The sequence below is a fragment of the Patiria miniata genome, unplaced genomic scaffold (assembly GCF_015706575.1).
Source record: "Patiria miniata isolate m_02_andy unplaced genomic scaffold, ASM1570657v1 HiC_scaffold_23, whole genome shotgun sequence".
Taxonomy (NCBI): Eukaryota; Metazoa; Echinodermata; class Asteroidea; order Valvatida; family Asterinidae; genus Patiria; species Patiria miniata.
Genome location: NW_024037062.1, coordinates 2,626,390 through 2,640,128, shown reverse-complemented (window position 1 = coordinate 2,640,128; position 13,739 = coordinate 2,626,390). Strand labels below are relative to the sequence as shown.

Genomic DNA, 13,739 nt, shown 5'->3' with positions numbered 1-13,739 from the left:
CAATTTTATAGTGGTCTTTTTAATGACTACGTACGGCAAACATATCTGTGAAGCCTATATTCACAGAAGCCAGTACAACTAAAACCAACAGTATCGAAATCGATGCGTGGCAACATCCTAGTAAGGTATTTTGTAACAACTTGGTAGTTTTATTTTTCGATGTTTGCAAATGTTGTATTTCCCTTTAACAAAGCTGATTGGACATCTTTATAAATATATGTGTGTTTCATTTCCGCGGGTTTTTTTTTCGGGGGGGGGGGGGCTTAGCCTTTGGTTTCAGGCATCAACTGTAAAGGTACAGAATAAGCCTCTGATGACGTCACACATTGTTAACGGTTTATTTTATGGAAGCCTGGTGGGGACAAAGGTTCCGTTGCCACATGCCAAAAAGTCTCGTTCCCTGACCTGACAATTTTGTCCTGACGTCTGAAAATCATCAAGATGGTCCTTTTTCCAAGCTCGGCTTCATTTCCACTTTGGATTTACCATTAAAAGCTTTTAATTTTCCGATCAAATTAAAAACAAACACACCATTTGCTTTATATATCATATGATCTGATATTCCTGTAAGAAAACATTAAGTAATGTTTGGCTGGAATTGGCAAGTTAGGAACCAAAATTGTAGGCGAATCTTTTTTTTTATGGATACTGATTGTGGGGCGGGAACCAGTCTACCACGAAAGAACGTAATACGTGTAAGTGTAATTCACTAAATAAACATGTGCCGATATTGTCGGTCGATGTCTCTTTCTAAAGTGAATAACTTTTGAATGAAACTTTCACTGAAAAGAATGTTTTGCGATAAAACTCCAAAATAGCTCGGAGAATTGTCTTCCACGTTCTCTGTGGCATTTCTATGCCATACCGGTATCAGTGTTGAATCAGGCGGTTTAAACTTAAAAAAAAACAAAGTGCGGAATATACTACTAGAAAATTGAAGACGACTTTTGATGTCCTTATCTGTGGTTTTTATAAGTGCATGTGCTTAGCAAATAGCCTACGTGCCTAAGGGGTAGCAGTTATTGAAGAAAAATAATATGAAGTACATACAATTTTAGCATCAGGTCAATCAAATAACCTCTTTTCAGAGTGCGGCGAAATAGAAATAGAAATAGACTGAACTTTGGTCAAAAGCTCTCGGGCTTTGATAAGTTTATTGTCGTCTGAGCGACTCCAAGCAGAAAAAAAAAATCTTTGCGGCTGTGCACGAAAGCCATTGGCAAGTAACCAATTACAATATCAAAATTGACGTGTGGCGAGATGAGAAACAATATTCATTTTTTGTTTGGCCTACAGTTCGTTGGTCCCATTTACGATCAAAGATGACTGAGGTGGCCATTAATTACAACGCTGACCTTAACTTTTACACTGCCGTTGAGCGATCAGTTTAGGCGCACACCATTACCGAGTTTTATAGTAGGTTCAGCTAGATATGGCCGTCTCAAAAGCTGGAGTTTTGTCCTTCATCCTGCCAGTTTTCTTAGCAGGTTTAGTCACCCGTCCTCTGATTCTTGAAGATTACGCGAAGCAGCTCGCTAATCACGTCCAGAATGCCAACATTTCAGTTGAGGTTGTGTCTGAGAAAATCAACCAAGTCGCCCACAGTTCTGACTTCAAGTTTGTTCTTGTCTACGGACTTGCTGCCGTGCTGACTTACTTGGCTGTTCAGCTGTACAAGGCGGTGACTGAGCCCTTGGCACTCTACTGCGACGAGACCAAATATACGTATTTAGTGGACGGCCCAGCCGACGGCAAATCGGCTGAGGAACGAGTGCGGGATTTGAAGAGATGTCGGAAGGTTGGAGACGTTCCCCCTGTCTACCCGAATGGCTGGATGTCTATCCTGATGTCGTCTGAATTGAAGAAGAAGGAACACAAATTCGTTGCCGTTGCTGGTAGGCCCACTGAAAAACTAACCTAAGTTGAAATAAATGAATTATATGGAGACTCACCCCACGCAAACTAAGTGATTCCACAACGTCAAGCAAGGTATACACTTTTCATTATTATTGGCCATTTAAGTACCGGCTCCCTCTCATTTTCTAGGTAAGAACTTGGTGGTATTCCGAGGAGAAAGTGGGCGGCCCTACGTCGTTGACGCCTACTGTGCTCATCTAGGCGCCAATCTGGCCATAGGTGGCTCAGTACACGGTGAATGTATCGAATGTCCCTTCCATGGCTGGAGATACCGGGGAGAAGACGGCAAGTGCGTCCATATTGGATACGCTGAAAAAGGTGCATATTAACAACGCTTTTTAGCATGACATTTATCAATGAAAACATTGTGCGAAGTATCCAATGCCAACTTTCTTTTAACTTAGGGGTTCATTTAAAGGGTAATCACCCAACACACTGAGATTTGTTTATTTATTTTTTATTGCCGGAACATAATCAAACTTATCTAATACATAGAACGGGTCAAATGGGAAAATATGGGAATTTGGCTACATAAAGCGACTTTGGACCACAGATAGATTGGAACTATATGTGACATAGCTTTGTTGCTGGTTAGCTCAGGTCGGGTTGCGGGCTGCGTTGAGTGGTTCGGAACGTATAGGACGGTGAATGGAATAGGTCCCTTTCAAATGACGTTGTGTTTGGTTGGGTCGGGTTGGGTTTGGTTTGGTTGGGTCGGGTTGGGTTGTGTTTGGTTGGGTTGGCCGGTTGGGATGAAACAGGTTTGGATGAGATGGGCTACAATGTGTTAGGTCTGGTTTGGTTGGGTTGTGCTTTAGTTGGGTAGGGTTGGGATAGGCTGTGTTGGGTCGGGGCAGGGTTGAGTTGGGTTGGTTCGGTTTGTTAGGTTTGGTCTGTTTGGAGTAGGGCTGGGTTGGGATAGGCTGTGTTGATTGGGTTGGATTTAATTCCGCCCAGTTGGTTTGGTTTGGTTGAGTTGGGTTGAGTTCTTTTGAATGTTGGGTTAAATAATCCTATAGTTAGAATACATGTTGATTTTTTTCAAAACATTGTATATCCATTTTTTTTTTAAAGAGAAACATTTCAACGATTATGAAACTTTTAAATAATATATTATGACAGCCGTTTCTAAACTTCACCTTTCGCTTTATTAATTGAGCAAGTTGTGTTAAACTACATAAAAGCTGTCAAAAGTGACTTTGGACAGCCATGAGAGGGTGTGGATTTCTAAAAGGTAAAATGGCATTTATCGTCTTTTGAAAAAAAAAACTCTTCACATCGAAAGTCACGATGTAACACTGACGCATCAGTAAAAGTGCTATCAAATCCCGACAGTACCCGACTTTGTGAAGATCCCCACCTACCAGTCCTGCGAAGTCAATCACAGAATCTGGCTGTGGTACCATGCTGAAGGCAAGGAGCCCGACTGGCAAGTCCCGGAGCTCGAACATCTAACTAATGGGAAACTTCAACCTGTTGGCTTCACGGTTTGCGAACTCGACAGCCATAACGAGGTTAGTCCTTCAGTCTAAATGATAAGACATTAGTCAGAGCCTTTTTCGGCCTGATGTCATTTGGGAAAGACTGATTACAGATGTTAAAGTCAATGACACTGCTGGTAAATCATTGATGTGCACACTGTTTATCGATTGATATTTTTTGTAAGTCAAAAAGTCTTGAGCTTTTCTTTATGTTTCTGCCACGTTCATGTTAGACAGTTACACAGGGTTTGTACATTATTCTTCGCTTGGAAATTGCCAACTCGTTTTCTTCTTTCTCTTCATCAGGACACCCCTGAAAACGGAGCTGATGTTGCCCATCTAGATTACCTTCACGGGCCGTGAGTTCATTAAGGAAAGAGATTATTATTTTTGCGTTACTTTGCCGTTGAACAAAGGAACTTAATTTCTTCTTCGCTTACGGCGTGAGTCGACATTTTTTTTTTTTTTTTAAATATGTGACTCGCTCCATTAAAAAAATAGCATAGGAATAAAGTACCTGACGTTATTAACTATATACTGTGAATAGTTCGAGTAATTTGCACGCTTCTTTCATAAGTTAGGTCAAAATATGCCACAAACTTTAGCTGTCCACTGGTCCTTTACCGTAGGGTGGCATGGGTGGCTATAGTGCGTTCGTGCTCGCCTCTCACCACTGTGGCCCGGGTCTGATTCCCGGATCGGACCATATATGAGTAGAGTTGTTCGTTGATTCTCTACTGTGCCACTGCTCCGTGGTCAGACATGGGTCGTAAAAAGGCAGTCTAAGGAGCCTTTACATGCCTTCGGCTCGGCCACGTTGTAGCCTCGTCCTTCGCAATTCAGCTTCTCAGTTGCGAGTAAGGAAGTTTTACCTTTCCCACCGCAAATATTGATAAATACCCTTTAAAAACAATGAAAAAAAACTTATTTTTTTAATAATTCCACATTAGAAAACCAAACTTGGCAGAAAAATAATGTTTCAGTCTTAACTCAGTTTATTAAAATTTGAAATTGAGTGCGTGTGTGTAATCTCTGGTACTCACTCAACTCCGGGCAGGTGGAGCTCATTAGCTTGCATGGTCGGCAGGAAGACAACTCCGATCACCAATCCGGGTTGGTAGAGCTCGTTAGCCTAGGTCGGAAGTTTGCCTAGGAGAAGGAAAACTCTGTCGCAAACCCGGGCAGGCAGAGCTCGTTAGTCATGATTGGCAGTCTGACCCCAAACTAGGGTTAGGGTTGGTCGGGCCGTCGGCGACTAAACCGGCAACCTCTCCAGGCTCGGTCTGGAGAGGAGGGTATATGGACACCCGGTTAGGAAAAAACAAGACCTACAAAGGGCGGATGAGCTCCCTTGGAGCCAACGCCATCCACTGCAGCTGAACTTGTCCTGCAGTCGTCGAGGTACCCTTGCCATTGGAATCAGGGCAAGTGATGTCAAGGTTTGTGGGAACTTTGTCGACGTGCAACTTTATACTCGCATACAAAATTCACGCACAGCTTCTACTTGGTACTTTGGTACAAACTAAAGTCCTGCGGCGATTGGTCAGCAGTGAAGGGAGCAGGATCGTGAAGTCTGGGAGCTTTCAACTGCAAACCAGCACGTAGGCGGTGGAGGTCAAGTCACGTGGCTCTGCTCTTGGATTTGGAAACAGAAGAGTAGTTCGGTAGTAGCCTCCATGGCTGAGCGGCCCTTTTCAGGATCCACTATTCTCACCCCACAAGTGGGAGCGGTTAGAAAAGGTACTCTTAACCATAGCCTGTTCCGCATGTACTGGCTGGCATACCGCACCCAGTGGGATCACCTCTACGCGGTCCAAAACAAAGAAAGCAATAATTACATTTCGGTACATGGAATGTACGAACTCTGATGGAAAATGAACATAGTGAGAGACCCGAGAGACAAACGGCTTTCATTGCTCGAGAGCTTCGCCAGTATGACATTGCGGAGCTTCAAGAGACCCGTCGCGCCGGGGAAGGACAACTGACAGAAATAGAAGCAGGATATGTACTCTGGAAGGGGAAAGAGGAGAACGAAAAGAGATTTCATGGTGTTGGATTTGCCATCAAGAATGAGTAGGTCAGGAATTTGTAGGAGCTCCCAGTTGGTGTTAACGAGCGTCTGGTGTTAAACTCAAATCAACTGGTATTAAACTCAACTCCAACGAACAAGCGACACGTACTGATCTCCGCATAATTATGCACCGACCTTGTTGGCCGAGCCTGAAGACAAAGATAATTTTATTCAGCACTTAACTCTGTGCTAACACAGGTACCACGCAGCCATAAGATCATTCTACTTGGTGACTTCAACAATGTGCGGAGCACCAGCTGTCGATCACAAACACCCTCTTCGTCCGAAGAAATAGGAATAAGACATCATGGAGACATCCCAGATCACGCCATTGGCATTATGTTAGATTATGTCTTATATACAGTAGTGACAGGAAAGACGTTTTTATCACCAAGACAATGATGTCACCGGTGAGTGTTGGACCGATCATGTAGGCTCGTACGATCCTCATATTGTCCTTTGTCCTCCGCCCAAAAACAGAGAAAAGCAAAGAAACAGAATATGACCAAGTACAACTTAGGGCAACTCGACCTACCTGAGGTACGAGATGAGTTCCAGACAAAAATGAGTGAAGCTCTGCTGAATGTAGAAAACACCAGTGTGGAATGTCTCTGGGAAGGTCTGAAGACTGCCATCGAAACAACCTGTGATGAGACGTTGGGTACTCAGAAGCTACACAACGGGGACTGGTTTGATGACAAAGACGCAGAGATAGAGCAGATCATTAATGAGAAGCGCAGGAGATTTCCTTGTTTGGCAGAATGACATCAGAAATGACAGAAAGAAACCGCAATATCACGAAATGAGATCAAAATCCAGTACCGGGTTCGTGAGATGAAAACAACTGCATGGTGGGAGCAAGAGTCGATAAAAAATCCAAGTCCTATTCGATACCAACAACAACAGAGTCTTCTTCGCATGTGGTCCAACATCCCATGGTGTGTGGGCAAGGATGGCACTCTTCACAAGGACATGCCTGATATTTGCGATAGGTGGAGAGAACATTTCTGTGAGCTGCTCTCTGTAGACAATGTCGAAGTAGATAAACTGCCTCAACTTCCGATAAAGGATCGTGATCTTGATGAACCACAGGCACTTGAGGAGTTCTTCACAGCTACCAGGGATATGAAGAATGGCAAAGCTGTTGGCCTGGATGGTATCCCGGCAGAATTATACAAGGCTGCCGACCCAAATCTTGCGAGACGTTGCATGTTCTTTTTATATACGGATCTGGGAAGAGGAATTTATTCCCACTGATGTTCGTGACGCCTTGATTGTCACTATATTCCAGAAAGGTGAGAAGACGAACTTTTGAAACTATCGAGGTATCTCTCTGCTCTAGCTGGAAAGATCCTCGCACGCATTCTTGCATTCCACCTCACTCCATTGCTGAAGAGGTCATCCCGGAGTCGCAATGTGGTTCAAGAAGTGAGAAATCAGACACTTTCCAGTTAGCAAATTTGCTGATATCAGTGTCTGAGGACAGTAGTCCAGGCACCAGTCGTTTAAGACGAGCCCAAACGGCAGAGACAAGGAAACTGGTTACGATTATCTTTGAATGGGGCGGAGTGGATTAACAAGCGAAGTCGAGAGACCTCGCTCCTTGGACAAAACTTCCAAAACTAAAAAAACAACTAACCAAAAGTTACAGTCATGTATCCCTTTTCCTAACAGGAGGGCTTTCGTTGGTCAGGCCCACTTTACCGACGTCAGCTGGGAGCCACACCCTACCGATAAGCATGTGGCTTTACTTCGTATGTCCACCAAACCCCCGTATTTTTTTGGTCTGCTCAACCTGCCGGCAAACACCGTCCAAATTGAGCAGGTATGGGTAGAATAGATGAATATGCCACATCAAGCTCATTTTAAACCCATCCTGAGGTCGGGGATATAGGGTTTTTATAAACACAAAAGTTTAAAAGGGGTACGATTAGCACATGTAAGCTAACTGCTGTACAATATAAGCCAAATGTCGACATCCACGAATACAATGTCACATTCATGGATTACAATGGACCCATCAGAATGTCATCCATTGGTGCAAATTCGATGGGAACTTATTATTATACAGGTTAACCCTAAAAGAGCCGGGCTATTTTGACCATCTCTAAGCCGGGGGGGGGGGGGAGCGGATTCTGCCCCCCCCCCCAAGATCTTGGCCATCGAGCGACGAAAAATTTTGAAACCTCGGTACATGCATAGAACAACTTATCATGAACATACCCAATTCATTTCATGACTATAGGTTATTTTGCTTTGTGCACAATACGTTAATTGGGAAAATCAGTTTTTACGGTTTTTGGTACTTGGTTTTTGGTCCGATTTTTATGTTTTCGGTATCAAAAGATGCGCAAGACTCGAGGCTAAATAGTATGTTTTCAAGACTATCTCGGAAAAAGTTGAGGGGCGGATTCCTTCCCCAGCCCCTATAGGGTAATTAAATTGGATACAGGTATATAATCCTGTTTCGCCTGACGATTGATCATGACAGATAGGACCCTGCTTCGCCACTTTACACCTGGACAGTCCCGTACTGGGTGAGCTTCAACTGATAATATCCGTCACTCCTGTTGGACCCATGCGACAGAGGATTGTGACCACTGGGTATACCCGGAGAGGACCAATCTCCTTCTACATTGGCAAGAAGGCCTTGTATGAACAGTACTACCAGGTAAGAATTCCGCCTTCCCCAGCCGAGCCCATGGCCACTCCTCCTCCTCAGCCGTGTCAGCCCGTACTGTCATTCTCTCTAAATTCCAAAATGTGAAATTAGGGACTAGACGTTTTAGAGTGAAAATCAGTCTTATTTTCGATTGACATTGTCTGAAAAAATGAACCACTTCAGTCGAAGCTTGAGTGAAATCTCGATCTTTACGTTCGAAGAAAAATCACTCTAAAACGTCTAGTCCCTAGTTTCCGACTGTGGGAGTGAATCTTCACTCGAATTGAGTGAATTTTCACTTTTTAGAATTTAGAGTGTTCACTTCCCGTAGGCCTACTGTCGTGTCTGCCCTACCACCTGATTACCATACATACACGGATCGCCATACGTCTCATTTTTGGCGAGATCATTGGCCCATTGGTATGTGTTCCTTTGGAAACAGCATTGTGGAGCCACATTGATCCACTCTCGCTTCTTGTTGTGCAAGTCAAAGGAATCGTGACCGCAGAGTAAAAAACAAATGATGGAATCAACCCAAGACTTTTACAAAATATCTAAGAAAAAAGTTCCAAGCATAACATGAATCAGATACATGTACATGCATTAAAGACGACTCATAAACAAGGCCCAATCCGGACCTCATAGGGAATGGGACCGCCTCCTATAGAGCTTTATCATGCTGCCACCATTTCAGTCATGTTCCCAGTATCCAATAACAGTACTGAATGATAATGTTTTCTGTGCAAACAGGAACCAGACTTTTTTCCTTCCAGCCTCGCTTTACGTTGATTTGAATGGAAAAAAATCTAGATGGCCGCAACATGATAATGGTCTATCGGGCTACCCTATATGCTGCCTGTTAATCTGCCCAAATCAGCCTTGCTTCGCCATCCCCACTATACCTGTTACCCAGTCCGTAGGCCTTTCTCATTAAGTACTGCCTGCCTCGAAATTAATAGTAATGTGATTTCCTCTGCTAGATTTGGGGTGACCTTCCGGTGTGGGCCAACAAGAAGTACGTTCGTAACCCCCCGTTTGTGAAGGAGGATCATCTGATAGCGAAACATCGCCGATTCTTCGCCCAGTTCTACTCTGAGAACAGCCCCAAGTACGACCCGAAAGAGGAATCTATGGATTGGTAAAATTACTGTCTAAGGTTAAAAATAGAGTCGCTCAAATGTGTCAGTTTTAATATTTGGGGCTCACGATCTACAATAAAGGCTTTAGACTAGAATTATTTCCTCTTTTGCGCTTTCTATTTAAAAAAAAATATATACATTGAGATTTCGTATACACAGAACATTCGTGTAATTATTTAGTGTTGTAATTGTCATACGATTTGTTGTGTTACTGTAATTGCTTCATTATGGTGTACTACGCTTTAGAAATCAATCACACAATTCATTTAGCACAAGCAAGTATGACAAGGCGTTGAGTTATAATATAGATATACATGTATATTTTAAAATTTAATTACTCTTTCGCTCGGAAATCAAAACGAATAGGTCTAGGTGACGTGAGCGAATATAAACATTCAAATAGTTTGACTCAATTTAAACGGGAAGGGGCCGGGAACGTCTAAAACAAATATTTAAGTAAATGTTCCCTGAATACCATTTTAAAACGTTTTGAAACTATTTATTGCTGTATTGCTTTGTGATTTCTACCCACAAGTTTGAGAGAATCAAATTAAAGGAAATTAATTTGTCTTAGCGTACTCTCGAAATTTCCTGTAATCGTGTAAAAGATTCCTAGTTTCGCCCGAGAGCCAATTGATTCTTTTTTTTAAAGTGGTAAATTGCAAGTTTTAAGCGACTTTGTTTCCTGATAAGCACGTTGTGTGACATGAAGTAATCCGCCTGTTGAAAACAAGATGCACTTTGACGTGACAACTGAAGATTACACATTACAAATATCGCTCCACTTCGTTGGGTTTCTTGGAATCGCCGATAGAGAGCAGAGGTTACAACCTCTATCCCACTCCTCGTGAGAGGCCCTGATGTCAATTAGCGTGTTTGTACCTTCAGGGGGATGAGGTGGGCATGCGCAAGCACAAAACACTGCAACGCCTATGAAATATACGACAAATTATGTTATCATTTACTTAATTGCTGCAGTTTGATTGCCCTAAAGTCTAGGGATCCTATCAAAGATCGTTTGATGTCGCTTGAAACTTGCAAAATTATTTTGAGCATTGCAGCCTATTTGAAAATCATTAGGGAAAATCGTGTTCAAAGAAAAATCATGAGTATCACCAGCATGTTTTTTATTAACTACATTGTATTTTATATCGTTCAGTATGAATTTAACGTTCGATACAAAATTGAGTTAATATTTTCATCATCTGCTTGCTTATTATGTAGTTTGCTTTAATATAGTAGCCTAAACTTGTAATTGTGCTGCAAATAGGTTAATCCGTAATTAAGCTACAACGTTGTGAGCAGCGGCGTAGTCGGGAAGTGATGGCGTGGGGCACGCCCCCCCCCCCCATAGTCCGGGAGCCCAGTGAGGTTCAATCATGATTTCGAGTGCAAAAGGTTTGAAGCGTGGGATATGTAGGAGTGACCGAGACAAATGCAAAATGGGATTTCTTAAGTTGCGCCAGTGGTGCGTTGGGAGGGGGAGCCCCTTATAGTCCCCCAACAATTCGATTTAATCATAATCTTGAGTGCAAACCAAATTTCTTCATGGATCGAAAGTATATCGTGTATACTGAATAGGATTTGCTAAGTCCACTTATAAGAAGCCAGCTAATTACGAGTGCAAGGATAAAACAAGTGTCAATATGTACCTTACACCATGCTGGAGCAAAATTTGTCGCTTAAGAAAGTTTTTTTTTCAAGTGGTGCCATCCTTACTTAAGAAAGGGTCAAAGGTCACCAGGGGTAAATAAACACCAATAATCATAACGTTGAGTGCAACTTGCATTCATGATTTTTTTTGGTGTAAATCAACAGCTTATCATAGACTGATCACTGATCATGTGCTAAAGAACAGGATATATAGTGCAAAGTCCAATTAAGAAGGTCTTTAATTAGCGCTAATTACGCTTTTAATCATAATTACGCGTGCACTAAAGTGTCACTGTGACCCTTACACCGTGCTGGAGCAAAATTCGTCACTAAAGAAAGTTTCAAGTGCATGGTGTTATCTCTAGGGTAAAAGGTCACCAGGGGTGAATAAGCATCAATAAGAACAATATAAGTGCATCTTGCATTCATGTGCAGATCAACCGTTCATTATGGACCAATCACTGATTACATGATTCAGACCAAGATAATTATGAAGTGCAGCGTCCGATCAAAAAGAAGTTAATTTACATGTTTAATAAATAATTAGAATGATAATTAGGAGTGAATTGATAAAACGACCGTCAGTGTGTACTTTACCCCACGCAGGAACAAAACACACCACTTATGAAATGTTTCAATATCACAAACATTCATGAAAGTGAGTGCAACTAATTACCTCTATACCCTCTCCATCACGAATGGATGTAATACGTGCTTAATATGAGGAATACGAAATCACCGGAGTTTATAATTATATCAAAAATTGAAGTAGTTTTGAGTTCAGACAAGGTTTGCATTAAAGTTGACAATAATCAATATTGAGAACTTTATTGTGATGATATCATTAACACTGGCTGATGGGATGCTTTGAAGTACGAAGTTTAGTTGATTGGGCTTTTTTTCTATTAACTTATTATAAATTCCTAAATTACAAGGCGCTGCCCGTATGATAATCTTACCTTAACATGCTGAAGATACAAAAAATAAAGCCCCCTCCTGGATTTGACCGTTGGGATGTGGTCCATATCACACGAGGCAAATTGTTTACGGAGATGCATTTTTGATACACCATGCACCCGGAAGATTCTCGAAACATGATGCTAACGGAAATTCGTTGTTTCCTCCTTAGAAACTAATCGGTAACCAGTAAACATGCCAAGGTAAACTGTGACATGACTCTAACCATTCCTACGAATAGGGTTAAAAAAAAACTGCAGTGAGGCTGTTTTTGCAAAGAATACACTCATATTTGACGAAACTTCGTAATGGCATAGGGACTGACGGGATTCCGGTGCGCTCATAAGTCCGACGCCTCATAGGTCCGACGCCTCATAGCTCCGACGCCTCGCTGGTCCGACAATTAAATTTATTTTTATTTCTGTACATAAGTCCGACGCCTCATAAGTCCGCCAGCCATTATTAATTAATACAAACATTGTGTAAAATGTCAGAATGTTTGCGCCTCTAATTGTCAGAGTTAGCGATTACACATTGACAATAAGGGATGCACCAGACCCCCCCCCCTCCCCCCGATTTATACCCGTAGCATCAACCCTTGCACCAAAAACTGCGCGTTGGCGGACTGATCTGCGGCCGATTAGTTCATGCTATGCACAGTGCGCCATTCGTAAGTAGACAACCTCGCGGACTTAATTCGTCGTATTTTGTTTTTTAAATTTAGTTCTTGCCTTGTCCTTGAAATAAACCTTTTCTGGTACCGATCCATAGCTCCAACGCCTCATATGTCCGACGCTTCGTTTTTCTGCCTTTTTTATCAGACGGAATAAATGAATTCGAAATAAGTCAGAAATTTCGGACTGATGAGGCGTTGGACCTATGAGGCGTCGGACTTACGATACGGCCCCGATTCCCCGACGAAACAGACTCTTTCACGTGATCAGGAGGGGTTTTCTAATCTTCCTCCGAAGCCAGCTCTTCCGCCTCGTCATCAGATGACACATTAATTTTATCACTGCTCTCGTCGCCACAGTTGTCGTCATCATCATCGCTGGGGACCAAGTTTCCCGGGAGATGTGGTCCCTCGAATCATGTAGGAGCCATTGCCCATCCATCGCTGGCGACTGGATGTTGAACCATGGACCTTTGACCCTTTCTAAAGTAGGGATGACACTATGCACTTGAAACTTTCCTAAGTGACAAATTTTGCTCCAGCACGGTTTAAGGGGCACAGTGACACTTTATACTTGCACTCGTAATTATGATTAGTACAAGCGTAATTAGCGCTAATTAAAGACCTTTTTTATTGGACTTTGCACTATATATCCTGTTCTTATTAGCATCGATCAGTGATCGGTCTAAGATAAACTGTTGATCTACACAAATCATGAATGCAAGTTGCACTCAACGTTATGATTATTGGTGTTTATTTACCCCTGGTGACCTTTGACCCTTTCTTAAGTAGGGATGGCACCACTTGAAACTTTCTTAAGTGACCAATTTTGCTCCAGCATGGTGTAAGGTACACAAACAAGTTATTGCGGGGATACACCTTGTCTTACCTATTGTTGTCTACATGAAATGGAATATTTAATTGGAATAAATCGTATTTAGAAATTTACGTCTTTATTTTTTTGAGTGACGATTCTTCATTGTTTTCGCTTATTACATGTACAAGGTTGACGTATAATTATGCCCGTTAATTAAACGGAATACCAATATATATGAAAAAACTCAAAGCGTGACTATTTTTTTTTAGAGTGCTCATGGGCGTCGCCAGCCTGGATTTTTTCCAGTGGGCAAGGCAAATTTTCCCCCAAAATTCCTTTACTTTTTCATTATATTCTCAATTTATCATT

At 42.2% G+C, this 13,739-nt stretch overlaps 1 protein-coding gene across 1 annotated transcript; it reads left to right on the top strand.

Annotated features, from left to right (window-relative positions):
- Positions 1 to 1,265: 1,265 nt before the first annotated feature.
- On the top strand, positions 1,266 to 9,320 carry LOC119731309 (cholesterol 7-desaturase-like). The gene is made up of 7 exons (XM_038204457.1): positions 1,266 to 1,895; positions 2,047 to 2,235; positions 3,253 to 3,431; positions 3,705 to 3,757; positions 7,144 to 7,294; positions 7,961 to 8,140; positions 9,112 to 9,320. Exons 1-7 carry the CDS (start codon positions 1,433 to 1,435, stop codon positions 9,271 to 9,273), a joined length of 1,377 nt encoding a protein of 458 aa, XP_038060385.1. The 5' UTR covers positions 1,266 to 1,432; the 3' UTR covers positions 9,274 to 9,320.
- Positions 9,321 to 13,739: the final 4,419 nt, after the last annotated feature.

Excerpts from the sequence above, each read along its gene's own strand:
- LOC119731309 (XM_038204457.1), top strand. The coding sequence starts at position 1,433 with ATGGCCGTCTCAAAAGCTGGAGTTTTGTCCTTCATCCTGCCAGTTTTC. Across the intron at positions 1,896-2,046 it reads CAAATTCGTTGCCGTTGCTG|GTAAGAACTTGGTGGTATTC; the intron begins GTAGGCCCACTG and ends CTCATTTTCTAG. Across the intron at positions 7,295-7,960 it reads ACACCGTCCAAATTGAGCAG|ATAGGACCCTGCTTCGCCAC; the intron begins GTATGGGTAGAA and ends TGATCATGACAG.